The sequence below is a fragment of the Rhinopithecus roxellana genome, chromosome 4 (genome assembly GCF_007565055.1).
Source record: "Rhinopithecus roxellana isolate Shanxi Qingling chromosome 4, ASM756505v1, whole genome shotgun sequence".
NCBI classification, from domain to species: domain Eukaryota; kingdom Metazoa; phylum Chordata; class Mammalia; order Primates; family Cercopithecidae; genus Rhinopithecus; species Rhinopithecus roxellana.
In genome coordinates this window covers 63559776-63573618 of record NC_044552.1, presented here as the reverse complement: position 1 = coordinate 63573618, position 13843 = coordinate 63559776, and the positions used below count along the sequence as shown (strand labels likewise).

Here is a 13843-nt window from a genome sequence, read left to right as displayed (position 1 = left end):
TTTGCCAAACTGTGTTCCTTCAGAGCAGTATCTTCTCTTAGAGCTGCCTTTTCTTAATTTGCCTGAAGGTACCATATGGTACGGTGGAGGCCCAATCTTTATCCATGGGATTCTTGACCAATGATTCCTGGCTGATAGCGGTGTTGCTATTCTGGGCCCCAGCACCTTGGGCAGCTGAATAAATGTCATTTCTGGGAGGCCAGTTGCTCTTCTCTTGCCCTTTGGTTAGGGAGTAGTCAATGGCTGCAGATGGAAGATGGCCCAGTCTTCCCTTCCACCTCCCATCTCTAAAATACTTTCCTCACTGGAAGCAAAGGGAGTTATTGGTGGCAAACTTTGCAGAACCAGGTATTCTTCCTCTAGGGTTTTAGGCATGAATGTTATGAAATGCTTACTGTTTTCTTTCTCCATTTTACCTTATCAAAGCAGGTGTTCTGATGGCCTCGGGTCCATTGTACTGACACAGAGGTGTTACACCCACCTCCTGACCTTACCTTAGCTCACCTTTACTCTGGTTCCTTCCTGTCCCTTGGTCTAACTCAGCCCACCTCTGGACCTTAAAGGCCCTTTTCACCTACCCAGAGCATGGCCAGCGATGGTGTTAGGCTAGGCAGCACCTGTGCTCTGTGTGGTCGATGGCAGGCCCCTATGTGCAGTTCAACGGGCGGCACTCTTGTGATTTGAATTGTTCCTCGGTTAAACTCAAAAACAAGGCCTAGAACTTCAGACACCATCTTAAGAGAATGTTATGTGTTTGATTTTGTTTGCAGGCTCCTTGTCCTTTCCGGTTATTTCCTGCCCCCACTAGGCTGCCACAGAGTTCTTAAATAACTGACTGGAGACATCTGTAGGGGTGTTTCCCTCTCTTTTTTATCCCTATGACACTTATAAATTTCTAAAAGTACTGCAGTGTTTCTGGAAATGGGTGAGGAAGAGTCTTATCCTTCTATAAGGTTTTATCCACACATCCTCTGTGTGGAGGGAGGAGGAATGAAGGGGTGGGTGGGAGAGACTGGTGTGAATTGGAACTAAAATCTAGTTTATCACAGCATACCATCTTGCAACTCACAGCAGGATTCTGACACCACATTAGGAAACCTTATGTAGGTTTTTTGAACATTAGCTTGTGTGTTTCCTCCTGGGAGTCTTTGTTATGTATTTGAAATAATAAGCACTTGGAGTGCAGCTCCAAGTCCAGACTGCCTTGTACTGGTTCTTCTACCTTGGGCAAACCAGTTCACTTTTTTGAACCTCAATTGTATCATCTAATGCAGAGATAACAATATGTCTGGGTTGTTGTGAAGATCACACCGAGAAAGTACCAGGCAAAAATGAAGTGCTTATATTCACCAAATTCAATTAAATGTAAGATGCTAATGATTGTATTTAATAAGATGCATGATTATTTTAAATACCACTAAGAAAAAGAATGCTGTCAATTAAGCCAAGATTTATCATTTTCTTCTCACTTAGAATGTTTAAACAAATTGAAAGAAATTGAGGGGGGTGCTTATTTAGACAGATTTTTATCATAAATCATTCTTGTGCATATGTTAAAAGGAACACGTAACTGACACATTAAGGTATTCTTAAATTTTCTTCCTGCCCAATAACTTGTCAGTGCAGTTATTGATACCTGTGGCTTTTCCACATATTGCCTGTGTGCCGTCATGAGCTTTGGGGGAATGTAGCATTTCTCCTTTTTTATTTTTTTTGAGACAGTGTCTCACTCTGTCACCCAGGCTGGAGTGCAGTGGTACAATCTTGGCTCACTGCAAGCTCCGCCTCGTGGGTTCGCACCGTTCTCCTGCCTCAGCCTGCAGAGTAGCTGGGACTACAGGCGCCCGCCACCATGCCTGGCTAATTGTTTGTATTTTTAGTAGAGACGGGGCCTCACCGTGTTAGCCAGGATGGTCTTGATCTCCTGACCTCGTGACCCACCTGCCTTGGCCTCCCAAAGTGCTGGGATTACAGGTGTGAGCCACCACGCCCAGCTGGGATGCAGCATTATCTTAAGCGAGTGCCTCATGTTGTCTTTGGGATGTTCTTCCAAGCCTCTGTTTGACTCCAGTTCTGCACAGCTGATGTGCATGCATAAACAATACCATCCACTTCCTGCCTGGCACGTGGCCATCTGCAATTGTAGGACATCCTGATATCAGAAATGGTAAAATGTGAAAATATTTACGTGTTAGAATTCATGAAATATAGGCTGGGCACGATGGCTCACGCCTGTAATCATTGAGAGGCCGAGATGGGCAGATCACTTGAGGCCAGGAGTTCGAGACCAGCCTGGCCAACATGGCAAAACCCTGTTTCTACTAAAAATACAAAAATTAGCCGGGTGTGGTAGTGTGTGCCTGTAGTCCCACCTACTTGGAGGCTGAGGCACAAGAATCACTTGAACCCAGGAGGCAGAGATTGCAGTGAGCCAAGATTGTGCCACTGCACTCTAGCCTGGATGACAGTGCAAGACTCTGTCTCAAATATATATATATACACACACATATATATATGAAATACAGTAGTATGATTTATTCCATCATTATTTCATAGTTTTAGCTTTGAGAGCCTGCATATAAAAGCAGACAATGGCCAGAACAAATATAAAATAGAACTTTGACCGACAATCCACAGCCCGGGAAACCAGTCCCTTATCTACAATAAGCAGCCTAGGAAGCCAGCCTGCTATAAGTCAGACTTGTAGGAAGCCAGGTTGCTATCTCTAAAAACAATCCTGGAAGCTAAACAGTAACTTCTGTAACAGTCAGCCCCGAATGACCAGGACTTGATTAATAACTAATGGCTTCCTTAATTTTTATCCCTTCTTCCAACTTTGGACCAGTCAGAGAACGCCAAACATGCCCCCTAACCAATCACGTAGGATGCTCCACTTCTAGTGAGCCGCCTGCAGCGTCCCCTTCCAACAGCCTCCAATTAAAGCACACCTGAGACTTTCCCTTTTTCCACTATAAAGTTTTCCCACTCCTCTGCCTGTCTTTGAGTCTCTGCCAAAGACAAGTGATGGTGGCTGATTGCCTTTCTATAGCAAGCTCTGAATAAATAGCCTTTGCTTTTCTCATTTTGTTGGTCCTCGTTTATTTCCACAGCTTGTAAGGAGAGTAAGCCTGAAATTCTTTGGCTCTTCTCAGGAACTATACTGGCTATTTGAACAAATGCTCTAGGTGGATGTTTGCCTGGAATGTGGCTCTGTGATGTGACTAGGACAGGCTTCCCACTGACATGAATAAATGATAGAAATAATTTTGGATGTTTCTACATTTACCTATTCTTTTCTTCCTTCCTCTTTTATGTTTTTCCTTTGAAGTTCTTGAGGCCAAATCTGGCTCCTAAAAAACATCAAAGGAAGCTTGCACCAAACGCTCTGCAGGGCCGCCTCAGAAGCCTGCCATCACCCACTGTGTGGTGCAGAATGGCGCCCCCCACAGGTGTGCTCTCTTCATTGCTGCTGCTGGTGACAGTTGCAGGTAGGGAACTACTACCCTGGAGATACCCGTGTTGGGCTTGAGTTTCTTGTCTAGTGTAAGCAACTCAGATCAACCTGAGGTGAAGGTGCTGTTAGTTTGCTTTTCAATAGAATTATTTTACATGTAAAAGCATGAAAGGCAGACCTCATGCATGAATGGTTTTCTGTAAACAGGAATTTTATTATTATCATGACTATTCCATGGGAAAATAAAATCACATTTCACATATACTAGGAAAACTTTATGTTTGTATACTGAAAAGAATTGCATACTAGATCTGGATGGAAAGGCCAGACTTTCTTTGATCAGAAATCTTTATCTTCATTATACTCAGTTTGCTTTTGGTGGATACACCCATGGCAAAAAATCATTGGTGAGCATCATTTAAGAAGACCCATGACTAGGCTGGGCTGGCTGAGCCCATTTGAGTATACCAAGGATTGAGGGTGGTGATATGGCTAGAAAAACTGTTATGTACAGTTTATCAAAATGTAACAAAGCCGTAATGAAGATAACCTTGGCAAGACCCTTGTTAAAATGCGATTTCTCATACCTCTCCAGGCCTACTGAATCAGAACTCCTAGAGATGTGGCTCTGGGATCTGGGTTTTCAGCAGCACCTGGAGATGATTCAGAAGCACCCAAGTTTTGGGCAGCACCATTGGATATGATGTGAGGGCCACTCCAGAAAGGATGGCCATTGGAAAAGCCCTGTCATGACTTGTAGATCACTTACTCCCCTCCATCCATCCATCTTATCAAACTCATTGCTGCTGAGTGTGTAAGACAAAATGTCCCCTTATTTCATCTTTAAGATATTCTAGAAAATATCTTCATTAATGTTTTAGATGATGTCATTAATGTTTAGAGACCCATAGTTTTTCCTTGCAAATCTCTACTTTTTCATTCCTTTTTGCCCTTTTCTTATGAGGTGTTCTCTCCTAATTCAAAATATGAATTCCTGAGTTATTGCATCCCAATAAATGTTATTTGCAATTTCCTTGTCTTCCTTTTTTTTTTTTTTTTTGGCAGTTGGCAGAACTAGCTGAGGGTTTATTTTGGAAAAAAACCATTGAATTGTTTTGTAGCTGGAGGCATGGGCAAGGGGAACAGGGGATACCTCAGGCAGTGAACTCCCCCGCGGGTAGGCTGAGGGTGAGGGCTGAGCCTCAGGTGGGTGTCCTGTTCCCTATGCTCCCCTGCACAGCAGCCTCCCCAACAGGCTCTGGGGCAGTCACAGGAAGGGGTAGGCTGGGAGGGGCTGCTGTGGCCATTCACTTGGACAGAACATCAGAGGATTCAGACACCAGCTATCATTCAGATTCCTATCATGAATCTCGATCTTCTTCACAACCATGGCCCCGAAGGAGTTGGTGCCACTGAAGGAGCTGGAGCACCCACCAGAGCCAAAGCTGGAGCCCAGGCTGTAGCTGAGACCAGGGTTTGTGAGGCCCCCATAGGCTGAGCTCAGCTCACCTGAGTAGCCACTGGTGGTCTTCATATGGATACTCATGTTCTGCATCCCAGACTCCAGCCGGTTCTCCTCGCCCTCCAGCACCTTCCTGTGGGTGACAATCTCAATGTCCAGGGCTGGCTTGATGATCATCAGTTCCTCATATTCATGCAGCTGCTGCGCCATGTCCTGCATGGCCCACTGCAGGGTGGCCTCCAACTCGGACAGCTTGGCATTGGCATCCTTAATGGCCAGCTCCCCATGCTGCTCAGCATCCACAATGGTGGCCTCTAGAGTAGCCCTCTGGCCTTTGAGGCCCTCAGTCTCAGTCTGGAGCCAGCCAATGTTCTGATTCATCTCAGAGATCTCCGTCTTTGTATGATGTAGGTCATCCCTGTGCTTCCCAGCCAGAGCCTGCAGCTCCTCATACTTGACCTGGTGCAGGCTCTCAGCCCCAGCCTGGCTGTGGTTGGTGATCTCCTTATACTGGGCCTTGACCTCAGCAGTAATGCTGTCTATGTCCAAGGACCAGCTGTTGTCCATGGACAGCACCACAGATGTGTCCGAGATCTGGGACTGCAGCTCCCGGATCTCTTCTTCATACAGCTGCCTGAGGAGGTTGATCTCGTTGTTCTGCCCTTCCAGGCGAGACTCCTCCAGCTCTACCTTGTTCATGTAAGCTTCATCCACATGCTTCTTGATGAGGACAAATTCATTCTCTGTCGCTAAAATTATTTGTTGATTGATTTATTTATTTTTTTGAGATGGAGTCTCACTCTCACCCAGGCTGGAGTGCTATGGCAAGATCTCGGCTCACTGCAACCTCTGCCTCCTGGGTTCAAGCAATTCTCCTGCCTCAGCTTCCTGAGTAGCTGGAATTATAGGCACCTGCCACTATGCCCAGCTAATTTTTGTATTTTTAGTAGAGACAGGGTTTCACCATGTTGGTCAGGCTGGTCTCAAACTCCTGTCCTCAGTTGATCCACCCACCTCAGCCTCCCAAACTGTTCGGATTACAGATGTGAGCCACTGTGCCCAGCCTTCTGTAAAATTATTAATCTTGTCCTTGTACTTGTTCTTGAAGTCCTCTACTAGCCCTGGGGTGTTGCCAAACTCGGCCTCCAGCTTCAGCTTTTCCTGGCCCAGCGTGTCCAGCTGCTGCTGAAGGTTGATGTAGCAGTCAAACATGTGGTCCACATTCATCTGAACTGTCTTCTGCTGCTACAGGAGGCTCCAGTTGGTCTCCAGCACCTTGTTCTGCTGCTCCAGGAAACATACCTTGTTGTAAAGGAGGCAAACTTGTTGATGGTCTTGATCTGCTTCTTCTCCTGGGTGCACATGGCCTGGATGTTGGGGTCCACTTCCAGCTTAAGGGGCCTCAGCAGGCTCTAGTTGACTGTGATGGCCGTGATGCCCTCCATACCACTCGTCCCACCATAGCCTCCACCCGGACCCATACTGGTGCCCAAGCCACCTTGGAAGCTGCTGCTGCTGCCTACTCAAGAGAAGCTCAAGGAGCTGATGCTGGCACCAGACCAGCTTATGTAGGAGTGGCTGCTGAAGGCCCAGGGGCCAGAGGTAGACACCTTGTAGGACTTATGGGCCACCTTGATGGACATGGTGGAGGCAGGAGGACTGAACCAGGTGGAGATTCAAGAAGGTGCAGATGCTTCTATGTGCTTTTTTTTTTTTTTTTTTTTTTGAGATAGGGTCTTGCTCTGTCACTCGGGCTGGAGTGCAGTGGTGCCATCATGGCTCACTACAGCCTCAACCTCCTGGGCTTAAGCAATCCTCCCACACTGGCCTCCCAAAGTGCTGGGATTACAGGTGTGAACCATCACACTCAGACTTCTCTATCTTTTTTACCTTTGTAAAGCCTCAACAGTGATTTTATTAATTTGTCAGCAATCATCAAGTAACTAGTATACCCACAGATTGGGCTAGGATTTATAGAGCACACAAACATGGGTGACAGGTTCCCTGGTCTCCAGTCTGATCATTCTTGAAGAGCTTTCTAGAGCGTGTCTAATAGATTCTGAAGTAATTCTGGCAACTTGGACCAAATGAAGAATGATTTAGTTGTTGGGAGCCTCGCCTTCTCAAACTTCTTTATTCGGCATTAAGATCTTTGCTTTTAACATATGTATATCGAAACAGCCCCCATTCAGGTGATTTTTTGCAGAACAAAGGAACGGCGCGCCCCAGAGGTGTGCCAAGGAATCCACCACCTCCAGCCACACTGAAAACTGCCCTAAGCTTTGAGTTGAAGGCTTCCGCCTTACAAAGGTCTCCTTGCCTCGCTGTGACAGTTTGCTTCCCTGTCCATTTATCCAGCATCAAGATAGCCTGCGAGACTTAAAATCAATTAACAATAAAACAAAGACATGATGCTATTTTGTAAAGTAAACATGTATAACTGAATTTTATATCAGGAGCAAAGTATTATAAATAATATAAATATAATGTAGAAGACTGTTTCTGTTAAGTAAGTGGAGTGAAACTATATGAAAAAAGAACAAATGGATGGAAGGGTGCATGGATAGATGTAAGAATCTGGATGGATGAGTGGGTGGATGGGTGGAGGGATGGAGTGATGGATGGATGAGTGGAAAGGTAGAAGAATGGAAAGATGGATGGATGGATGGGAGGACGGATGCATGGATAGATGGATGGAAAAGTAGAAGGGTAGATGGATGGGTATGTGGGTGAAAGGATGGATCGATGGATGGGTAGAAAGGCGGAAAGATAGGAAAGATGGCTGGGTGGATGAATGGAAGGATGAGTGGATGGAAGATGAATGAGTGGGTGGGAAGGTAGGAGAATGAGTGGATGGATGGTTTGATGGATGGCTGTGATCTTTCTGTGGGAAATGTCCATTGTTTATTTGCTTGCCAGACTGTCCAGGGATTGAGAAGACTCCCTTTTCCTGGTTTCTTAAGCTGGAGGTGCTTCCCTGTATGTGCCTCTCTCCCTCATTAGAAACTACTTTGTTTACAGGTTGTGCCTGTAAGCAGTGCAGCGAGGGGAGGACGTATTCCAATGCAGTCATTTCACCTAACTTGGAAACCACCAGAATCATGCGGGTGTCTCACACCTTCCCTGTCGTAGACTGCACAGCCGCTTGCTGTGACCTGTCCAGCTGTGACCTAGCCTGGTGGTTCGAGGGCCACTGCTACCTGGTGAGCTGCCCCCGCAAAGAGAACTGTGAGCCCAAGAAGATGGGCCCCATCAGGTCTTATCTCACTTTTGTGCTCAGGCCTGTTCAGAGGCCTGCACAGCTGCTGGACTATGGGGACATGATGCTGAACAGGGGCTCCCCCTCAGGGATCTGGGGGGACTCACCTGAGGATATCAGAAAGGACTTACCCTTTCTAGGCAAAGATTGGGGCCTAGGGGAGATGTCTGAGTACTCAGATGACTACCGGGAGCTGGAGAAGGACCTCTTGCAACCCAGTGGCAAGCAGGAGCCCAGAGGGAGTGCCGAGTACACGGACTGGGGCCTACTGCCAGGCAGCGAGGGGGGCTTCAACTCCTCTGCTGGAGACAGCCCTGACGTGCCAGCGGAGACACAGCAGGACCCTGAGCTCCATTACCTGAATGAGTCAGCTTCAACCCCTGCCCCAAAACTCCCTGAGAGAAGTGTGTTACTTCCCTTGCCGACTACCCCATCTTCAGGAGAGCTGTTGGGGAAAGAAAAGGCTTCTCAGCTCCAGGAACAATCCAGCAACAGCTCTGGAAAAGAGGTAGGTGTGTTCGGGATGTGCTTGGGGGTGGGACCGGCTGAGTGAGGCAGAACGCAGGAGGGGCTGAATTTCAGGAGCCAGGCACTCATTCAGGCTGTGTGAGCTTAAGGAGGTTCCTCCTAAGGGCACCTGTCTCAGGTGGTGGCGGGAAAGATGACTGTCTCTCAGAGATTTCTAGGAAGCAGAACATCTCATTCCTTTGCTATGCCTCCATGGCCAGGCTGTTAAAAAGAACAAATAGTTCTGCCTTCACGAGTCAGCCAGCTCATGAAGACTTAGGCCCTTCTCCCTAGAAATGCCTCTAGTGATTTTTTTTTTTTTTTTTTTTTTTGAGACAGAGTCTCGCTCTGTAGCCCAGGCTGGAGTGCAATGGTGTGATCTCAGCTCACTGCAACCTCCACCTTCCGGGTTCACACCATTCTTCTGCCTCAGCTTCCCAAGTAGCTGGGACTACATTCACCTGCCACCATGCCCAGCTAATATTTTTGTATTTTTAGTAGAGACGGGGTTTCACCATGTTAGCCAGGATGGTCTAGATCTCCTGACCTCATGATCCACCCGCCTTGGCCTCCCAAAGTGCTGGGATTACAGGTGTGAGATACCACACCCGGAGACTAGCAATATTTAAGGCAAAGGGAGATGGTATAGAAGTCCCTGGAGCCAGCACATATACCCAGGGGCTTTGAAAATCCACCCTAGTAGGTTTCTTCAAGACTGAACAGGTACTTTGGCTGCTAGAAACTCCACGTGGCATTATGAACAGTTGGATAGGATGAGAGAGATATGAAGGAGAGAACTTAAGCATCATAAAATGTTCCATGAAAAAGCTCAGGTGAAAAAAGAATGAGGGTCACTGCAGTGGAGCGATTTCAAAAGCAAGTGGAAAGCTGAGTGTTAATGGCAGGAGGTCCAGGAGACAGACAATGAGAACTGTGTGGTGAGGAGAGGGTAGTTGGAGAGCTCGGAGGCTGCTTGTTTGGGAACTGGTCAGGACTTGAGAATGTGATGAGCATGTTGATCAGAGAAGCTGAGTATAGGTGGAAATAAAGTAAAAAAAAAAAACAAAAATCTGGGAGTACTTTAAGAATTTTTTAAAGGAGAAGGTTTCCTTTTTTAAATTCCAGTGCTTATGTTAGAATAACTTAGGAATGCTGGATTGAATTGACTATACATTATAATCTCAACCATGAAAAATTGTTTAAAAAGGTCTAGAAGTCATTTTTAAGTGTTTTTTTTTTTTTTTTTTTTTTTTTTGAGACAGAGTCTTGCTCTGTCACCCAGGCTGGAGTGCAGTGGCACGATCTCGGCTCACTGCAACCTCCACCTCCCAGGTTCAAGCGATTCTCCTGCCTCAGCCTTCCAGGTAGCTGGGACTACAGGTGTGCAACACCATGCCCAGGCTAATTTTTGTATTTTTTAGTAGAGATGGATTTTCACTATGTTTTTTTTTTTTTTTTTTTTGAGACGGAGTCTCGCTCTGTCGCACAGGCTGGAGTGCAGTGGCTGGATCTCAGCTCACTGCAAGCTCCGCCTCCCAGGTTTACGCCATTCTCCTGCCTCAGCCTCCCGAGTAGCTGGGACTACAGGTGCCCGCCACCTCACCCGGCTAGTTTTTTTTTGTATTTTTTTTAGTAGAGACGGGGTTTCACCATGTTAGCCAGGATGGTCTCGATCTCCTGACCTCGTGATCCGCCCGTCTCGGCCTCCCAAAGTGCTGGGATTACAGGCTTGAGCCACCGCGCCCGGCCGGATTTTCACTATGTTGGCCAAGATGGCCTCGAACTCCTGACCTCAAATGATACACCCGCCTCGGCCTCCCAAAGTGTTGGGATTACAGGCGTGAGCCACCGTGCCCAGCCAAGATTTAATCAGAAGGTTTTTTTCTGCTTATATTTTTCTGAATTTTGAAGTGTCTATATTTTTCTGTACTTATAATTGGATTAAAAAGAAAAAACTTCCTTTTTTTTTTTTTTTTTTTTGAGACAGAGTCTCACTCTGTCACCCAGGCTGGAGTGCAGTGGCTGGTCTCGGCTTACTGCAACATCTGCTGCCCAGGTTCAAGTGATTCTCCTGCCTCAGCCTCCTGAGTAGCTGAGATTACAGGCACCTGCCACCACGCCCGACTAATTTTTGTATTTTTAGTAGAGATGGGGTTTCACCATATTGGTCAGGCTGGTTTTGAATTCCTGACCTTATGATCCACCCGCCTCTGCCTCCCAAAGTGCTGGGATTACAGGCGTGAGCCACTGTGTCTGTCCTGAAAAAACTTTCAATTTCAATTTTAATTAAAATAATTAAAAGTAATCTGAAAGTATTAGAGATTAGCCATGTTCTTTATTCATATCAGTAAATATTAACATAATTTACCCTCTTTTATATTGCCAAGTCATTTACTTCCTGGTTTATACAGATGGAACTCTCTGAAATCAAGCTCTATTAAAAATCTTTTGGCTCATTAGTTCTTTGAGGCTGGTTTTGTTAAAAGATAACTATTCAAATAGGTGAAATTGTGAATTGTTTAGATATAAAATGAACATGTGTTAGAGATTTTATTCTACTCATTAATCACTGAAAGAACTAGATTATAATTATCCTACAAGAAAACCTGAAGAAGAGGCACATTCATAGGTTAAAAAATATATTGAAATGAGTGTGCAAATAGAGGCAAAACTGGGTTTCCAGTGAGGAAAGGAGGGAGTTCAGTTGAAGCTGTAGCAGACAGGAGAATTTACATGTCTATAGACAAGAATTATTTTACATTTTTATCATTTTTATGACCTATAACTTATAGAGTTGTAAAAATAGCTCAAATACAAGAATGACTAGAGTCAGATAACCTGGAGGGGTATCCAGTAGATAATGTTTTTTATTTATTTTTATCTTCTTTTAATTTTTTGAGACAGGGTCTCACTTTGTCACCCAGGCTGGAGTGGAGCGGCGTCATCTCAGCTCACTGCAGCTTCGACCTCCTGGGCTCAAGCAGTCCTCCCAACTCAGCCCTACAAGGTAGCTGGGACTACAGGCATGTGCTGCCATACCCGGCTGATTTTTATATTTTTGGTAGAGACGGGATTTCGCCATGTTGCCCAGGTTGGTTTCAAACTCCTGAGCTCAAGCGATCTGCCTGCCTTGGCCTTCCAAAATGCTAGGATTACATATGTGAGCCACCTTGCCCCACTGATAACATACTGCTTTCCACTGAAATACAAATTTTCCTCTAAAGTACATTAGATTTGTAGACAATCTCTGAATCACTGTTCATAAAAATTAGATGCATAGCATAATAAGAAATCATTTACTTAAGCCCAATACACTGTGCACAACTGTTATCCCAATTACTTGGGAGGTGGAGGTAGGAGAATTGCTTGAGCCTACAAGTTAGAGACCAGCCTGGGCAACACAGTGAGAACCCATCTCTTAAAACAAAAAGAAAGTAAAGAAACATTATTTCATTCTGATGGACTGCAAAGTTTGGAATTGATGACAGAAACTAAGATCTCTTCTCTCACCAAAAAATATGTAAAATAGTTCAATTAGGTAAAGGTATGTAGAAAATTCAGTGGGGAAAGAATAGTATTTTCAACAAATGGTGTTAGGACAACTGGATATTTACATGCAAAAGAACGAATTTAGACCCCTGTCTCATACCTTATTTTTAAAAAATTAACTCAAAATGGACCAACGATCTCAATATATGAGTTAAAACTATAAAAGACATGGAAGAAAACTCCGCATAAATCTTTGTAAACTTGGGCTAGGCAATTATTTCTTAGTACATCAAAAGCATAGCAATAAAATAGAAAAATGGTAAATTTGAAGTAATCAAAAGTAGAAACTTTTGTATTTCAGATGACAACATCAAAAAAGTAAAGCTTTCTTGAGGGAATAAATATAGCATAAAATGGGATAAATATACCATAAATATTGTATACTGAATATATAAATAACTCTTACAACTTACTAATAAAAAGACAACCCAACTCAAACATGGGCAAAGGATCTGAATACAATTTCTCCAAAGATCGTAGAAGAATGGCCAAGAAGCACATGAAAAGATGCTCAGCACCATTAATCTTTAGGGCAATGCAAGTCAAAACCACAATGAGATACCACTTCACATCTACTAGATGGCTAGAATAAAAACTTAGAACAGATAATAAGTGTTAGTAAGGATGCAGAGAAATTGGAACTCTCATACACTGCTGGTGGGAATGTGAGATGTTGCAGCCACTTTGGTTTGTTTTTGTTTTTTGTTTTTTGAGAGACAGGGTCTTGTTCCGCATCCAGGTCAAAATGCCGCGGTGCAGCATGGCTTACTGCAGCCTTAAACTCCTGGGCTCCAGTGATTCTGTCACCTCAGCCTCCGGAGTAGCTGGGACCACAATGCCCAGCTAATTTTTTTATTTTTATTTTTGTAGAGATAGAGTCTCACCCTGTTGCCCAGCCTGGTCTCAAACTCCTGGGCTTAAAGAATCCTCCCGCTTTGGCCTCCTAAAATGCTGGGATTATAGGCGTGAACAATTATGGTTGGCCCCAGTGTAGCTGCTTTGGAAGACAGTCTTGCATTTCCTCAAAATGTTAAATGCAGAGTTACCATATGACCCAGGAATTCCACTTTTGGGTATTTACACAAGAGAAAGAAAACATGTCCATATAGAAACTTGTACATGAATATTCATAACAGTACTATGCATAAAATAGTGCTGTCAAATAGGACATCTAGGAAAAATAAATCAGGATCAGATTTGTAGAGGATAAAGGACATTTTTTTGCAACTGTGTTTTCCAGTGGATAAGACTAGAGAAATCACCTAAAACAAGTTGTTTTAAAATAAATGAGTGGAGAACATAGAAACAAGAGCGATTTGAAACTTTTGCTGACAAGGCCCAGGTTAACTTGAAGGCTGAAATGGGTGATGCTGTGCTCATGGCTTCCCATAGAGGATTCATTTTTCTTTGGAGGGGTTTGTCAGAGAGGACCTTGTGTCCTGATGACTTAGTGAGGAGTTCTGTGGTGGAGGTTGTGGGTGGATTTCTGAATAGTGAAGGGAAGAATTGGCATGTGATTCCAACCTGGAGAGGAAGCATGGTGGAAAAGTGAATGTTTTAGAGAAGAGCAGGATGAGGGTTTTCTTCCCCTTCAGCCATTTCTGGATAAGTG

The 13843-nt window shown here is 44.7% G+C and overlaps 1 protein-coding gene across 1 annotated transcript in view; it reads left to right on the top strand.

Annotated features, from left to right (window-relative positions):
• KIAA0319 (KIAA0319 ortholog) overlaps positions 1–13843 on the top strand; it is a 95106-nt gene that overhangs the window by 36731 nt on the left and 44532 nt on the right. Inside the window, 2 exon segments of the mRNA XM_030928888.1 lie at positions 3329–3488; positions 7938–8683. Coding sequence (XP_030784748.1) covers positions 3434–3488; positions 7938–8683 — 801 coding nt within the window. The 5' untranslated portion in view covers positions 3329–3433.